Below are 14,091 nucleotides of genomic sequence, written 5' to 3'. Positions count from 1 at the left end.
ACAGTGTCATAAAAATAACGATTTTTTGGGGTTTTTTTAATGGTTTTCTTTGTTAGTGCTCAATCAAAACTCGCTTAATGCAATTTGCTTCAGCATTACAGATACTGGGCGATCAAAATGATTGAATAAATAGACGTGTTAGGAAAGTCAATACGATTTTGACGCTGATGTTAAATACCAATACCACTACAGGCTATAGTGGGGACCATCTCAAAAAGCACAGCTTATCATTCATTAAAGTTACTTGTATGAGTTTGTTTTATAATACTGAGATGATTTTTAAACAATAAAATAATAATAATTTATTTCGCAATACACGGGCGAGGATCCAGCAAAACAACAAAATCATTATTAATATTATTATCATAAAATTTTATTATTTCATAGCGATCGATTAAGTTAAAGATCGTTGTTCCCATATTTCTTACTTTTTTGTTGAACGACTACAAGGAAAATCTGCAAAGTGATCAAAATAAATGAATTAAAAAAAAACACTGCAATCAAATCACATCCGAATCAGATTTTTTACTCTACATCAATCTTTGTTCAAAATGTTCGTTCATTTGAAATTTATCTAAAATATACTTTTCATGTCGGGGCTTTTCAGCTTTTATGCCGGACGGGTTTTGCTCCCTGTTGGGGGCCATACGATGACCTATACTTGCAAACATTTACGTCATTTGGTCACTGGTAGATAGTTGTCTACTTTGGCAATTATACCACATCTCCTTATTTCATATCATTTTCTAGAATAGAGAAATGTGTAGCTTAAAATTCTAATAAAAAAAAACTAGAAATTTGTGTACTTGACAATTAAAGCAAATAAAAGAATGAAACAAAGATGTATTCAATTTGATTATCTTTATCTTTTTATTTTATCTAGAAAGGTCACTCTGGTAATTTAATGTAATGCTGAAAAGAGACAATACCTTAAAAAAAAACGTTACAATGTGTGAATTAATTTATTTTCATTTATATTTTAACTTTCTATCAACTTTTGTCAGTTAGTTTTTCGGACAAAAGAGGTTATCGAATTAAGTTTTAAAAGATTACCACATTCGGGCACTATTCAAACATGTTAAATTTACGTTTCGGTGAAGGGTTGGGAGTTTCTTTTTATTGGTATCGCGGCTTGCTCCACCAACAAACAGGACACCACGATTAAATTGAGATATTGTTGAAAGTGGCGTTAAACTTTCATATGGAGAAGTTAATTTTATTATCTTTGGGTCAGGATGATATTTTGAAAATGGAATATTCATTTTCACCTCTTGCAAAGACTGCTAAATTATATATCGGGCAATTTTTTTTTTCGATTTCCTTCATTTTGTTTTGCCTAATATTCACTATACACTCCGCTTTCTAAATTGGACGGTATATAGTGGTAGATGAATGGGTCCATCCGTCCGTTCTTTCGTCTATCTGTCCATTCATTGTTTCAAACCCAGATAGTAATAGACGATACGAATCACATATTGCTCATGAAAAGAGGTTTTCTTGAACATTAAAACGATGCGCAGCAAGACATCCTTCTTCCAAGAATTGGCAACAACTTGGAATTGGTTTTCCCTCCAAACTGTGTTAATTTATGTGATAAGATTTATGCGAACCTTCCACCAATTGTTTCGCCATATAGGAGACACAAAATAAGACAAAACCGAAAAAGGAAAAAAGAAAATGCAAAGAACTAAATAGAAAAGTTTCAGAATGTCTAGTTTATGTCGAACACGCCATCGGACGTTTGAAACATTTAGGGTTGTCGGAACTTTGTGGAGACATCCAAGACACGAATCAAGTTAAATTGTAGAATTGTGTGCTGGACTTGTGGAGAGGCAAATTGGGTTATATGACTATTAAACATATTCTACTCATATCATTTAATGTATATATTTCGACTTGTGGCCGTAAAAATCCGTCATTCCCATTCTTGACCCTTTAGCTTACATATATTTTTTTTTAAATTTTGTTTTGCACTCCTAAATCAAATAAATACAAATGAATGTATGAAGATCTACGAGAGGCCAATGCTAGTCTTAAAATTTGGAGTCGACGTTAACCGTTCGCTTCATATTGTATCAAACACACCACAAAGCTAAACTATGCTACGCCGGGATACTTTTCAATGCAATTGCATTTTGAGAAAGTCCACGCTTAAATCTTGTATCGGTATTGGTATTTAAGATCAGTGCAGTATTTAAATCCCTTTCCTAATACGTCTAATATAAACGGGTCTATGTTTAACTCTCAAATTCCGCAATTCGACAGTTATTGTCGCTTCAGGGATATTTTAGGCCAAAATATATGAAAATCAATAACCTAATAAAAACAATGAAGATATGAATTGTTGAAAGGTCATTTAAACATTACACGGCTTCTTTTATAATTTTATAAATGTGTTTTATTTTTTTATAAAACTGTTTCAATTGTACATGTTGAATCAAAATGAAGCTTTTTATGTCTACGTTTTTGATGTATGAGCATAATTAATGAGTCAAATATTTCTACATTCTTTTTTCGCACAGTATATTTGAATATAAAACTTACCTTTTGCTTTTATATCTCTGACACAAAAGACATTACAAACATACTTGTAATTTTCTTATCAGTGACATATTCACATCAACACGATTCATGTAGTGATAAAAACACACCTAATATCTCGTACATGTACTCATCTTTTATAAAAAAAAAAAAAACAACATTTGAATAACAAAGGACTAAAGAAATCGTCATTCATTATTTGAATAAACTTCCCGCAATATAAATATATTCATACTAAAGATGAAAACTAAATTGATACAGCCACCCTTCTATTTCTAGTTGTGGTGATAGAAACTAAATATTATTCATACACGTTTGAGAAGAACGTGCAGTTTTTTTAAATGCAGATCTGTAATGTGTTAATATTAAACCTCATCCCGCATGCAGATGCATGTAGTCATCCTGTTGAGGATTGTCTTCTTGACCTTTTCACAATGAAATAAGAGAAACATTGTGTTTAGAATTAAAAAGATATCCTATATCAATTTAGCTTCTATCGGCTGGTGATGGTGGCCTTAACTTTCAGTAAAATATAGATTTATTTTAGTCTGTACAATCTAATATCAGAATAACACCTAGATTCACACTTCAGTCCAGACCTTTCTTGACTTAAATTTCATATTATATTGTATTTTTGTTTTTTTGTTTATATTTTTTCTTTTGTTATTACATACATTCCTATTTGGTTTCGTCATTATCAAATGTAATATATGTTATATTTGTATAGGGAGAGGACGTCATTAATGTTGTTATAAATTGTGTCCAATCTTTTATGCTACTTTTGCAAATAAAAATATGTTTAACCTAAACCGAATAAACTTATTCTCAAAGGTTATTAATTTAACAGCGTAGTAAGATCTTTGAATAAGGTTTTTTAACATTGATTTTGTTTTTGTTTTTTTTGTTTTTTTAAATTAAAAAATAATTGAGTGTGTATTATGTTTTTTGTGAAGAGACGTGCAGTTTGTTGGCCAAAAAATTGCGTTGGCGGATATAAGGGAAAGTTTCTCCTCCCTACATCTGCCGGAAAACCGTTATTTTTTTTTTAATCTCTCAATCTTAAAATAATAAGATGTTGAACTAAATTTAATACAGTAATGTAAACAATTTATTTAAGAATGCTTCTTTTTGTAATTTTGTTGTGGTGTTAAAGCATTGTCCGAAGCATTCATACTATAAGACTTAGTGTGCGCACGATCAACACCTTAAAACTGTGAAATTTAAAAAAGAACCATTCAATTCTTATAATTATATTTTTATGTCAAAACCGTTATATCAAATTATTCTAGTCTTTTCCTTTGCATCGCTGGGACGTTGTAACGGGAAGCACGTCTTTTCATGAATTTTGCATTTTATTGGGAAACCATATCTAATTTTCAAATGCCTCTCGATTGTTGTCGGTTAATCAAAAGTATGGATTCTTATGGAACATACATGTAATGTAATGTAAATATCGTCAATAAATCAATTGGTGCGAGTCTGTTGCAGCTATCCATCCATAAAACAGATGATATCTGAACAATAATTAAATTTTGTTTTTGCCTGAAGCATTTTGAACTACAGACTTAACTATACAGGTCCAACAGATAAATATTTTCATCAAATGGAGAAGGTAATACTATTTTATATTTATGAAGGAGTTGTTTTTTTGTTACATATCTTTCTTTCTTTCTTTTGTATGTTTTGTTTTAATTTGGGTTTTTTTTTGGGGGGGGGGGGGGGTGTTTTAGTAATACAATTTGTCAAAGATACAAGCCACTTCATATATATATATAGAAGTTTTATTTGATGTCCATTATTCAAACGTTCAAGCATCTCTCGCTCATGCAATATAAAGTACTCATGAAATTAATGAAATTTTCCTCAGGTATTCCGACATTTCCGCCAGTGTTTGGTATTATGGACTGGCCTATTGTTGGCGTCTGAATGTCTCGGTTATGATTTAGAGGAAGCTCTAGAAGAAATTGAATCCAGATCAGATTATCAGCTCAGAGGTAATAAGATACAAACCAATTGGCTGTTGTCCTTTTGCGCCAATTGTTATTTTCAAGATGTATCATTTTGCGCCAAATATTATTTTTCAAAGGTATCATTTGCGCCAATATGCAAAATTGATTTACCCAAATTTACTTGAACATATATTTATCATACATAATAATAATGGATAAAGTTAGGTACCTTAAAAAGAATAATTTATGAAATAAATGGCAATATTGAGCTAAAAAATCAAAGGAATGATGAGTATGTTATCGCATAAAACATGAATAAATAATTCATCGATTTGAACTAATATATTCATCGCATCCATCCATGTATTCATTTTTGGACAACATTGTAAAATGTCTAGCCACTACCTACATTAAATTGCGCAATTCTAATGCAGCAGCAATTAGAAGCAAGCACAACTCAGAAAAGTATCCGAATTTTACAAGAGGACAATTTAGCCGTAGAATTTATGTTTATAACATGAGCATTAAGCTTTCAATCTAATTATGTTGTCTGACTGTAAATAGTAATATGTTTTAAATGTACTTTTGAATGACTTAAAATGTTTTAGCTCCGCATAGGAAACTGTCGGTCTTAAGCCCAGATAAAGAATGAAGATTTTTTTTTTATATTGGCGCAATCGTATACTTTATTTTTGGCGTAGCTGATACTAGGTATTTTGAAAACTAGTGGCGCAAACGTATCATTGGCGCAATCGAATTATGGCGCAATGGGACGCATTTTTGCAACAAGCGAATTTTTCACACATAATCGGCATACATTTTTGTCTGCAATTACGCCACAGAATCCGTTGAAACGAGTAAATCCATGTTTACAAAAAATATTGCGAAAAAAAAATCCACTATTTTGTAACTGTTATTCCACTATCTTGTGCTATTACAAAGATTGTCGTCAAACCAATCAACAACTTATCAGCAAAAAGTAAAATAACAAAACTCCAAGGAAAATTCAAAACGGAAAGTCCCTTATCAAATGGCAAAATCTAAAGCTCAAATACAGCAAACGAATGGAAAACAACTGTCATATTCCTGACTTGGTACAGGCATTTCCTTATGGAGAAAATGGTGGATTAAACCTGGTCTTATAGCTAGCTAAACCTCTCACTTGCCAGACGGTCATAAAGAATTCAATTCCATAATATTGACAACAATGTGTGAGCAAATTGTCCCCCCCCCCCCCCCCCCCCCCCCCCCCCATTTTTCTAGAAAGAATCAATCTCAATGAAAAATATATATTATCTTTACATTGTTTTAATTATGTAACAATATAAAAGGGCAAATACCACCTGCTTGTTGTGATTGCTTTAAACTATGATCATCAATATAGATAAATAAACATATTGTTTCAAACATATACACCTTTTCCCTCCAGTCTTTGTAAATTTTTAATTACTGTATTTACTCATTACAGGTAATGGACCTACATTCATCAGATGGGGTCGTTCTGAGTGTCCACCTACGAGCGAAAAGGTTTATAGCGGTAGGTTTTACATCTATAAAGATTTTCCATCTATGCATTTTGTAAGCCTAGGCTACTCCATGTAACATAGGACATTTCATTTACTAGTACTTTCAATGTACAAATATAGTAGTGAAATTTAATGTGTCAGTCTTTGGTCATTTCTAAGTCATTTTTTAAAGAATTGTGGCTTTGAATGTGTGTTCTATCTTAATTTTTTTAAACAAATAACATTAAGTCTACCTCAAAAATGTATATTTAGCATAAAATTCTTCTTATTCTTTCATATAGAAAAGTTAGCAATTTTACCACTAAAATGAACACCATTGTTGAAGGCCGTACGTACGGTAACCTATAGTCACATATACCTACGTCATTTGGTCTCTGGTGGATAGTTGTCTCACTAACAATCATACGACATCTCCTTATCTTTATACAATACGGAATTTAAAATATACAATGCAACTTCTAATCATTAAGATAGTTCATCAGAAATTAGTTTGATAAAATCTAAACTGTATTCGTCTAAAACTTTTTATGATGGGATGATACACTGTCTAGTTTTACCAAAATGTTGCAGCTTTGGTTAAATATTTCAAAGAGGTTAGGTCAATTTCCCCTGATTTTATTTTACGCATGGGCCGTTTTTTGAAGCATCCTTCAATCTTTACTCAAATTCGCTACATTATAAATTCATTTAAGTTCTTTGAAGTTTTAACAACATTTTTGCGTATTTTAGAACATTCTACCGTGGCAAATCGTAAATACTAAAAGATGTTTCAAAATAGAATTCTTATACAATTGTCAAAATTTGTGCTAATCATTTAAAAATGAAATGGAAGGACACTTTAGAGCACTGTTCTTGTTTCGTAATCCCAATTTTTGAATTACGTATATATTTTGTATTTAGTTTCTCTTGTATATATACATAACGAATTCTTTGATAAAATATGATTACACTTAATACAAATTAATTCATTTTAGTTAACGATACAATATGATTTATCATACTTCATGTCAAAATGCCAGATTTTGATTGGTTAATACGAGGGAGACAATTTACTCTATCCCATGGCAAGTACTCTATTACCCTTCACGGAGACGCTTGCTGAAGTGTGCGCTTTAATAAATACGGATGATTGTTATGTACAAGACGACATAGTTTATTACTTTGAATTTGAAATTTAATAGACTGTAATAACAAAAAACATTCAGTATAATACATTAAAAAGCTGGGTTTTTTCTTCAGTGCTACTTAATGCTGTTGAACACTATATAAATAACACATAGCTGAGAGGGTGATAGAGCAGATTGAAAACATTGTCAACTGAGGCGAAGCAAAGGTTGACATTGTCTTTTCGAGGGGGTAACAATCTGCTCTATCATCCTGTCAGCTATGTGTTATTTATATATTAAAATCTTCACATTTAATAAAATATAAATGCTCGTCTGATTTTATTTGGATTTTAATGCTATTTTGGTGCCACAAACTAGGTATCCAATTACTTACATTTTGTTTTCAACAAAAAAAAAGAAAAAGAAGTTTTGAATGGCATTATTAGTTCAGTCACCAAATTGTTTAAAAATTATTTTCAGCAATTCTTGGAAATTATAAAGTAGCTTGCCAGCCTTTGTGAGAACTGGGCATAAAACTGTTTAATTATTTAATATTTTTGACATCAGGAAGTTAGCAGATTTAATTATCTTACACCTGTTTGTTGTTCTAATTCCAGCTACATTTTTGTACATATGGTTGCAAAGTTTTCACGTTCGACTGAACAGCTGGGAGATATATTTTTATCCCCTTTTGAGTTAAATCATTTTTAATAAAATAATATTTAAGGGAAAATTTTAAGTTAAAAACTTGCTTTAAACAATATCCCATCAACATCAAAACGCAGTTAATTGAACGCTGGAATTTTCTTTTGCTTTTGCTTGTCGAAACCATTTCCGCAGAACACAATCAAAACTTTTAATTATTTATGAATACCAAAATAATACTACCATGAAGCTTCCCTTCCCCATATACAGGTTCTATTGACTTGTTCTTCTCTCCCTACCCAAACTATTTTCCTCATCTAATGCAGGGACTATTGTTATTTTCCATCTCCTTTTCCAAACTATATTCCGTGACATATGTATGGAACTATTGTCCCATTCTCACAAGTGAAATGTCTGGAAGCTTTCCAGAAATGTACTTAATGTGGAATAAATTTTAAATTCAAATGGTTCAAACTTAATTGTGATGTCACACAGTGTGTACTTACAATAATATTTGATTATAATAATGAAACAGATCTGAGAGGTTGTTTTAAGAAAATTAACCAGTTACAAAAACATGAAATTCCTTGGGAATTCACCTATGTAAATTATGTTTATGCCCCCGCCATCACCGGAGGGGGAATTAAGTGTTACCTTGTCCGTCCGTCCGTACGCACGTCCCAAAATTGGTTTCCGTTCTCTTACTTTAGTTTACCTCAACCAAATGTTATGAAACTTATACACAATGCTTATTGCCACAAAACACAGATCAAGCTCGAATTTGGATGGCGTCACTTTTACCGTTTTGAGTTATTCCCCTTTATATCATTACATGCAAGCGGGGGCACCCATTTCTCCATTTATTTCATGTGAAATAACTAGTGTCAAGTGGTTTTTTTTTCTAAATTGATAACTGAATGCACTTTACTTTGAAAAACTACATTTTAAATATATATATTTATAATTATAAATATGTATGTACACATGTGCGAGCAAATTAAGTCCATGTAAGCTAGGAAGACTGACTTTAACATTAACAATTCTGTTAAACATGGCCACATTTTCTAATATGATTGGGTTTTATTTATTTGTATGACATTGTTATATAATGTATAGCAAAATTTCGATAAGTGATGCTTTCTTAGTTTAAATCATTACACGACAAAATATAAAGATGCGATTCACTTGGCCTTAGATAACATTAGTATTGTACATAACAGGTTACATGGCTGGACCAAAACATAATTTCGGTGGATCTGGATCCAATTATCTCTGTTTACCAACCAACCCGGAGTGGGGTGACTACTCTGAAGCATTTAACAGCAAAAGAGCTGTCCTAGTTGGTGTGGAGATGGAAACCAGTTCTGGCAAACCCTTCCCTTCGTATTTGCAAGATCATGATTCCACTTGTGTCGTCTGCCAGACCATTAACAGTAAATCGATTCTAATGGTTCCAGCACGGCTTACGTGTCCACAAGGGTGGACGAGTCAGTATAATGGCTACCTCATGTCAGAAATGTCCACATCGAACAGAAAAAGATCTGAATACATCTGTTATGATGGTTCGCCAGTCCAAATCCCAGGCTCTAGTGCTAAAGATAACCAGGCTAGGATTGCACCTGTAGAAGTAGTATGCGGCTCTCTGGATTGTTCCAAGTATTTCAGTGGTCGAGAACTGACTTGTGTAGTGTGTTCTAGGTAGAAAGGATTTTTTTTGGCATTAAGAAAATCAATCCAATGTTAGCAAACTTTTTTTCAAATTTGTTGATATCTGCCTGTATGTGTTTCTTTTATATAGACCCACAATGTACAAACTAATTATGGTTATAATTTAAATAAAAAATAAAATGCTGCAGTTTGATAATCATTTTCCCCCTGATAATGTTATAGTACTCATTCATAACCATGTACTTTGAACTGGGCATAATAATAGATATGTTTGTCTTTACATACACTAACTGTGTATTTTCAATTATATATATGGCAAATATTTTAAACCTTTAATTTATATGCTTGCATGTTAGAGTTTATGATTTCAGAAAGTTGAAAGGTATAAAATTGCCATTTTTTAACCTCGTCATGGTTCATGAACACACGTTTACATGATAGTGTATCGCAATATATACGCTGGAGTAACAGTTTCCAACGTTAAAATCCGATAATTTATTTGGAAACGAATGGCGGACCTGTGGATCCACTGTTTTTGTGCAATAAATTCAGAACGTTCAACCATTGCTTTTCAAATTTTAATATGTCGTTACTTTTGATAGAATGGAGTTCCCGTTCGGTATTAACGAATCGTCGATTTTCACTTTTGTCAATTATCAATAATGGTCGTTTATAAATAAATTCAATAGAAATTGGCAACTTATGTCGGTTAATCAATTGAGAGCTGGCTCAAATTTTGATTAAACTTGTATTTGTTGTTTCTCGTGACGTTCAAGAGTTATGGACAATGATTGTTTTAACAAGGAATAAATTAAAACCCGTCTTTCTGTCATTTTGATAACTTATTGTTTTGATTTATGGAAAGCGATATTTTTGCCAACCGGAAGTCAGTTCTGAATTGACTAACTACCACAATCATTGACAACAACACATTTTGATTTAGAGTGAATCACTCGGGAAATATTTTGGATGAGATAGGTAAAAACGTTGGCACCAGATGGGATAGGTAAGAAAAGGTAGTTCTCCTCGTGCAGTTCAAACCATTCACGCTGGATGTGTAGTTTTATTTGGGATATATAACTACGCATTCTCGTCCATTGTAAATATTAAATTTGTATACATACTAAATTTTCAATAAATACACTTGCATATATAGTTCCTGTGTCAATAAAAATTAATAGAAAATCACTATTTATGATTTAATGTTAAAATTTTAGACATCATATTTGAGCAGTTAAAATTATGTAAGTATTTTACCAGTATCTTATGCTTATTGAAGTATGGCACAAGCAGCATATGGATATCAAAGTGGATTTCCCACACTTTTTTTCAAATATACAAAGATGGTGACTAGGACACCATAAAGCAGTCGCTTTCCCGTCAAGCCTTTTTCAAGCCTCTGAAAACAACATTTTTCCGCCTTGGTGTTCAAGTCTTTTTCGTGATAACAAGTTATTGTATATCTAAGCGGCCGACTTGAAAGAAAATTTTATCATGCATCTCTTTTCGAGCGATTTCTTAATTCTACCCCGTATCTCTTACTTTTTAAATACTGATCTGATAGCAGTTATCGATCTTTAACAGTAAATCTAGCAAGAGTCATCTTACTTTATCAGTTATTCCATTTGTACAGATGTGAATTGAAGCATGGATGAAATTGGGGTACTCCTCATAACAGAATAATTGATTGTTTGCAGGTCGGTTCAAACCCATTTTTCTATAAATCACTATTGATTCAAAATTAAATTGGTGGAACTGTATAGTTAATAAGGATACATCTACAAAATAAACACAGAATGGAAACTTTTGTCCGGATCATGAATAAACGTAGGTGAAAAAACTCTCAGAATATGTGTAATTTGGGTACCCTCACGTTACATACAGTGGGACGACCGATAATCTATAATATGAGGCAGGTGTTATCTGTGAAAGAGGACGTAGTCCGTATTACGAATTTTATTTTCTTTATATTGTTGTCATTATTCTTTTTGGAAAGTATACACTATTTCGGGGGAAAAGGTTTGACTTGCAACATGGCAGAGTCCATCAACAGAACGGGGATAGGGTAATGCACAGGCACAATTGTTGGAAAAAAGTTTTAAGTACAGCAATTTGTAAGATCCAGGCAGGGTGTGATTCATGTGTGTTTCAGAATTTCTTTATTCTTTTATATTGTGGACAGCTACGGATAAAATAAAGTTCCAAGCTTATTTTTTTATTTTATTGAACGGTTGCTAAGGAAACATGCTGGCATTTTTTTAGGATTTAATATGAAATCGTAATTGAAAAGAAGAAAAATGCATGCGTTTTAGGTTGCAGCAATTTTTTTTTACTAAGAGTATTAACATAAAAAATAATTCATCACATCTTTTTTCATTATTTGAAATTTTTATTTTTTGAGTCTTGGCTATGAATTTTTTTTTTTGATATGGCTAAAATGGTCTTTTAAAAAATTGCTAAAAAATCTGTATTTTCACACTTTTTGGAAATGGCTCAAAAATGACATTTTCAATCAAATAAAATAGACATTGGGCAGATGATTTTTTTTTTCAATATGATTGCATCTTAAATTCCATATCTTGAACAATTGAAAACAGAAAAAAGAAATCTGTGGTTTTTTTTGGTTTTTTTTTGTTGCCATGGGAACCAAAATGTGCAAATTTCATAAAAATGACAAGAACACAATACTTGTTCATTATGAAGATTTTGCCTACTAGATCTGTGAATGCAATTCAACAGGAAACAATAACGAAAATATATTTGCTTAGAAAGACAAAAATAGATTTTTTTTACTACATATTGTAATAAGATCATAGCAACCTAAAAAAAAGTCTTAGCAACCAACATGAAAAAGCTGAAATCTTTAATGACCAACATAATTTACATTAAGCACATGGAACTCATTTAATTAAACTAAATACTTAGTACATATATTTAGTTGAGTTTGATTTCTATACTCATCAATTTCTTCTTTTTTGTTTAGAAAATAAATATTTCACTCTGCTTTGGTTACCTTGGAAACAAACAAGTTAAGATTTAAACCATTTCAATACTAACTGCTAATTACTTACTTATATATCTGTTTTGCAACACTTTTTAAACATGCTTTGTTCAACCAAAACAAACATGCCATTATATTTCTTTTTATATTTTACAACTCACAACTCTTGACTCCATGAAGGTGTTATTGGGTTATTGTATGGCATAGAAATTGTAGATGGAGGACAGTGTAATTAATAAAATGCTGAAATTTGGTTGCTCCTAATAATCTTTATTCTCAGTAACAGTGACCTACACTATTAATCTGACGACTTCAAATTAAAATATAAGAATAGTGCTCAAGGTCATCCACCTTTGTAACCATTGCGTTGAAGACTACGTTGAAGACCCATTGGTGGCCTTCGGCTGTTATCTGCTCTTTAGTCGGGTTGTTGTCTCTTTGACATATTCCCCATTTCCATTCTCAATTTTATATATAGCATATGCCTGAGTATCATCAAATGTTACCAAGTCATACGTAAGTTATTGCCCAGAAAACAATTTTCATAATGAAAAATTTATTTTAGCAATCATAACCTTGACCTTTGATCTATTGAACTCAAAATCAATAAGGTTCTTCCTTGTCGCCATATCTAAATTCTGTGTAAAAATCATCAAATACTACCATGGTAAACAGAAGTTATCATCCAAAACAATTTTTACAGTGAAGGATCTATTTTTAGACATTGTGACCTCTACCTTTGACCTGCGGAACTCAAAATCAATAGGTTCTTCCTCTTCACCATAACATATTGTCTGAAAAAATAACGGACTGATAGACGGGAAGCCAAATACTATAGTCCAAAATAATAATTGTCATATGCATATATTTATTTCAATCACTGAAGGGAAGCTTGATCATCCTGAGACCAAAATCTTAAAGAAAGCGCAGCCTTGTATTTTTTTGACTATTGACCTCAAAATGAAAGCAGACATTCCTTCTCTCAAAGTTTTCAGTGATAAGTGTTTATTGTGTGTCGTTTCCGTTCCTGGGTTTGTATTTTTTTCCATTGATTGTCGGGTATGCCCTTCTTTTTGACTAACACTTCGGTTGTCTATTTTTTTTTGTAAGAAAGACTACCAGTAATTAAAAGAAACAAATTGTAGAAAATGGTAAACTAATATTTCGATACCAAAAAAATATATGTATATGTATTAAGATCATTGAATTGTCTTATTCATATTTATCTTTGACACCAATTTGTTTTTCTTTCAAACAACAAACAGTTAATATGTATGATTTGATTTACAGCAAGCTAAGTTTACCGGTGTATTCCATCCATGCCAGTGGCCTACATGTACAATATTAGGAATTTTTACGCTACACCAAAGGATTCTGTGGGGTATAACACCTATTCCTCCTTAAGCCCAAGGTACACCGGTTGTATTATAAAGTACAGAGTTTACTGCTTATTTGATTTTTTTAAAATCTTAAGTACCAGTTCAAAGTGCATACTGTGGATTCATTTATTTTCTTGGTACAAATTTTCCTGGATATTTAATTTCTTGGTTTTGCCAAAGACTGCATACAAGCCGATAAAAAATTTGTAATTTGTTGACTATTAAAATTGGTGGCTGACCTGTACCCACGAATTCAACGAAAATTGGTATCCAAAG

General features: G+C 31.9%; 1 protein-coding gene across 1 annotated transcript; it reads left to right on the top strand.

The window, feature by feature from the left end:
- The first annotated feature begins 3,655 nt into the window (after positions 1–3,655).
- On the top strand, positions 3,656–9,619 carry LOC127737840 (short-chain collagen C4-like). Its single transcript, XM_052248784.1, has 4 exons — positions 3,656–4,153; positions 4,409–4,535; positions 5,959–6,027; positions 8,988–9,619. Exons 1-4 carry the CDS (start codon positions 4,145–4,147, stop codon positions 9,467–9,469), a joined length of 687 nt encoding a protein of 228 aa, XP_052104744.1. The 5' UTR covers positions 3,656–4,144; the 3' UTR covers positions 9,470–9,619.
- The last annotated feature ends 4,472 nt before the right edge of the window (positions 9,620–14,091 follow it).

This window comes from Mytilus californianus, unplaced genomic scaffold, assembly GCF_021869535.1.
Source record: "Mytilus californianus isolate M0D057914Y unplaced genomic scaffold, xbMytCali1.0.p SCAF_4, whole genome shotgun sequence".
Classification (NCBI taxonomy): Eukaryota; Metazoa; Mollusca; class Bivalvia; order Mytilida; family Mytilidae; genus Mytilus; species Mytilus californianus.
The sequence above is the reverse complement of the archived record's forward strand: the minus strand, read 5'-3'. Positions and strand labels throughout refer to the sequence as shown.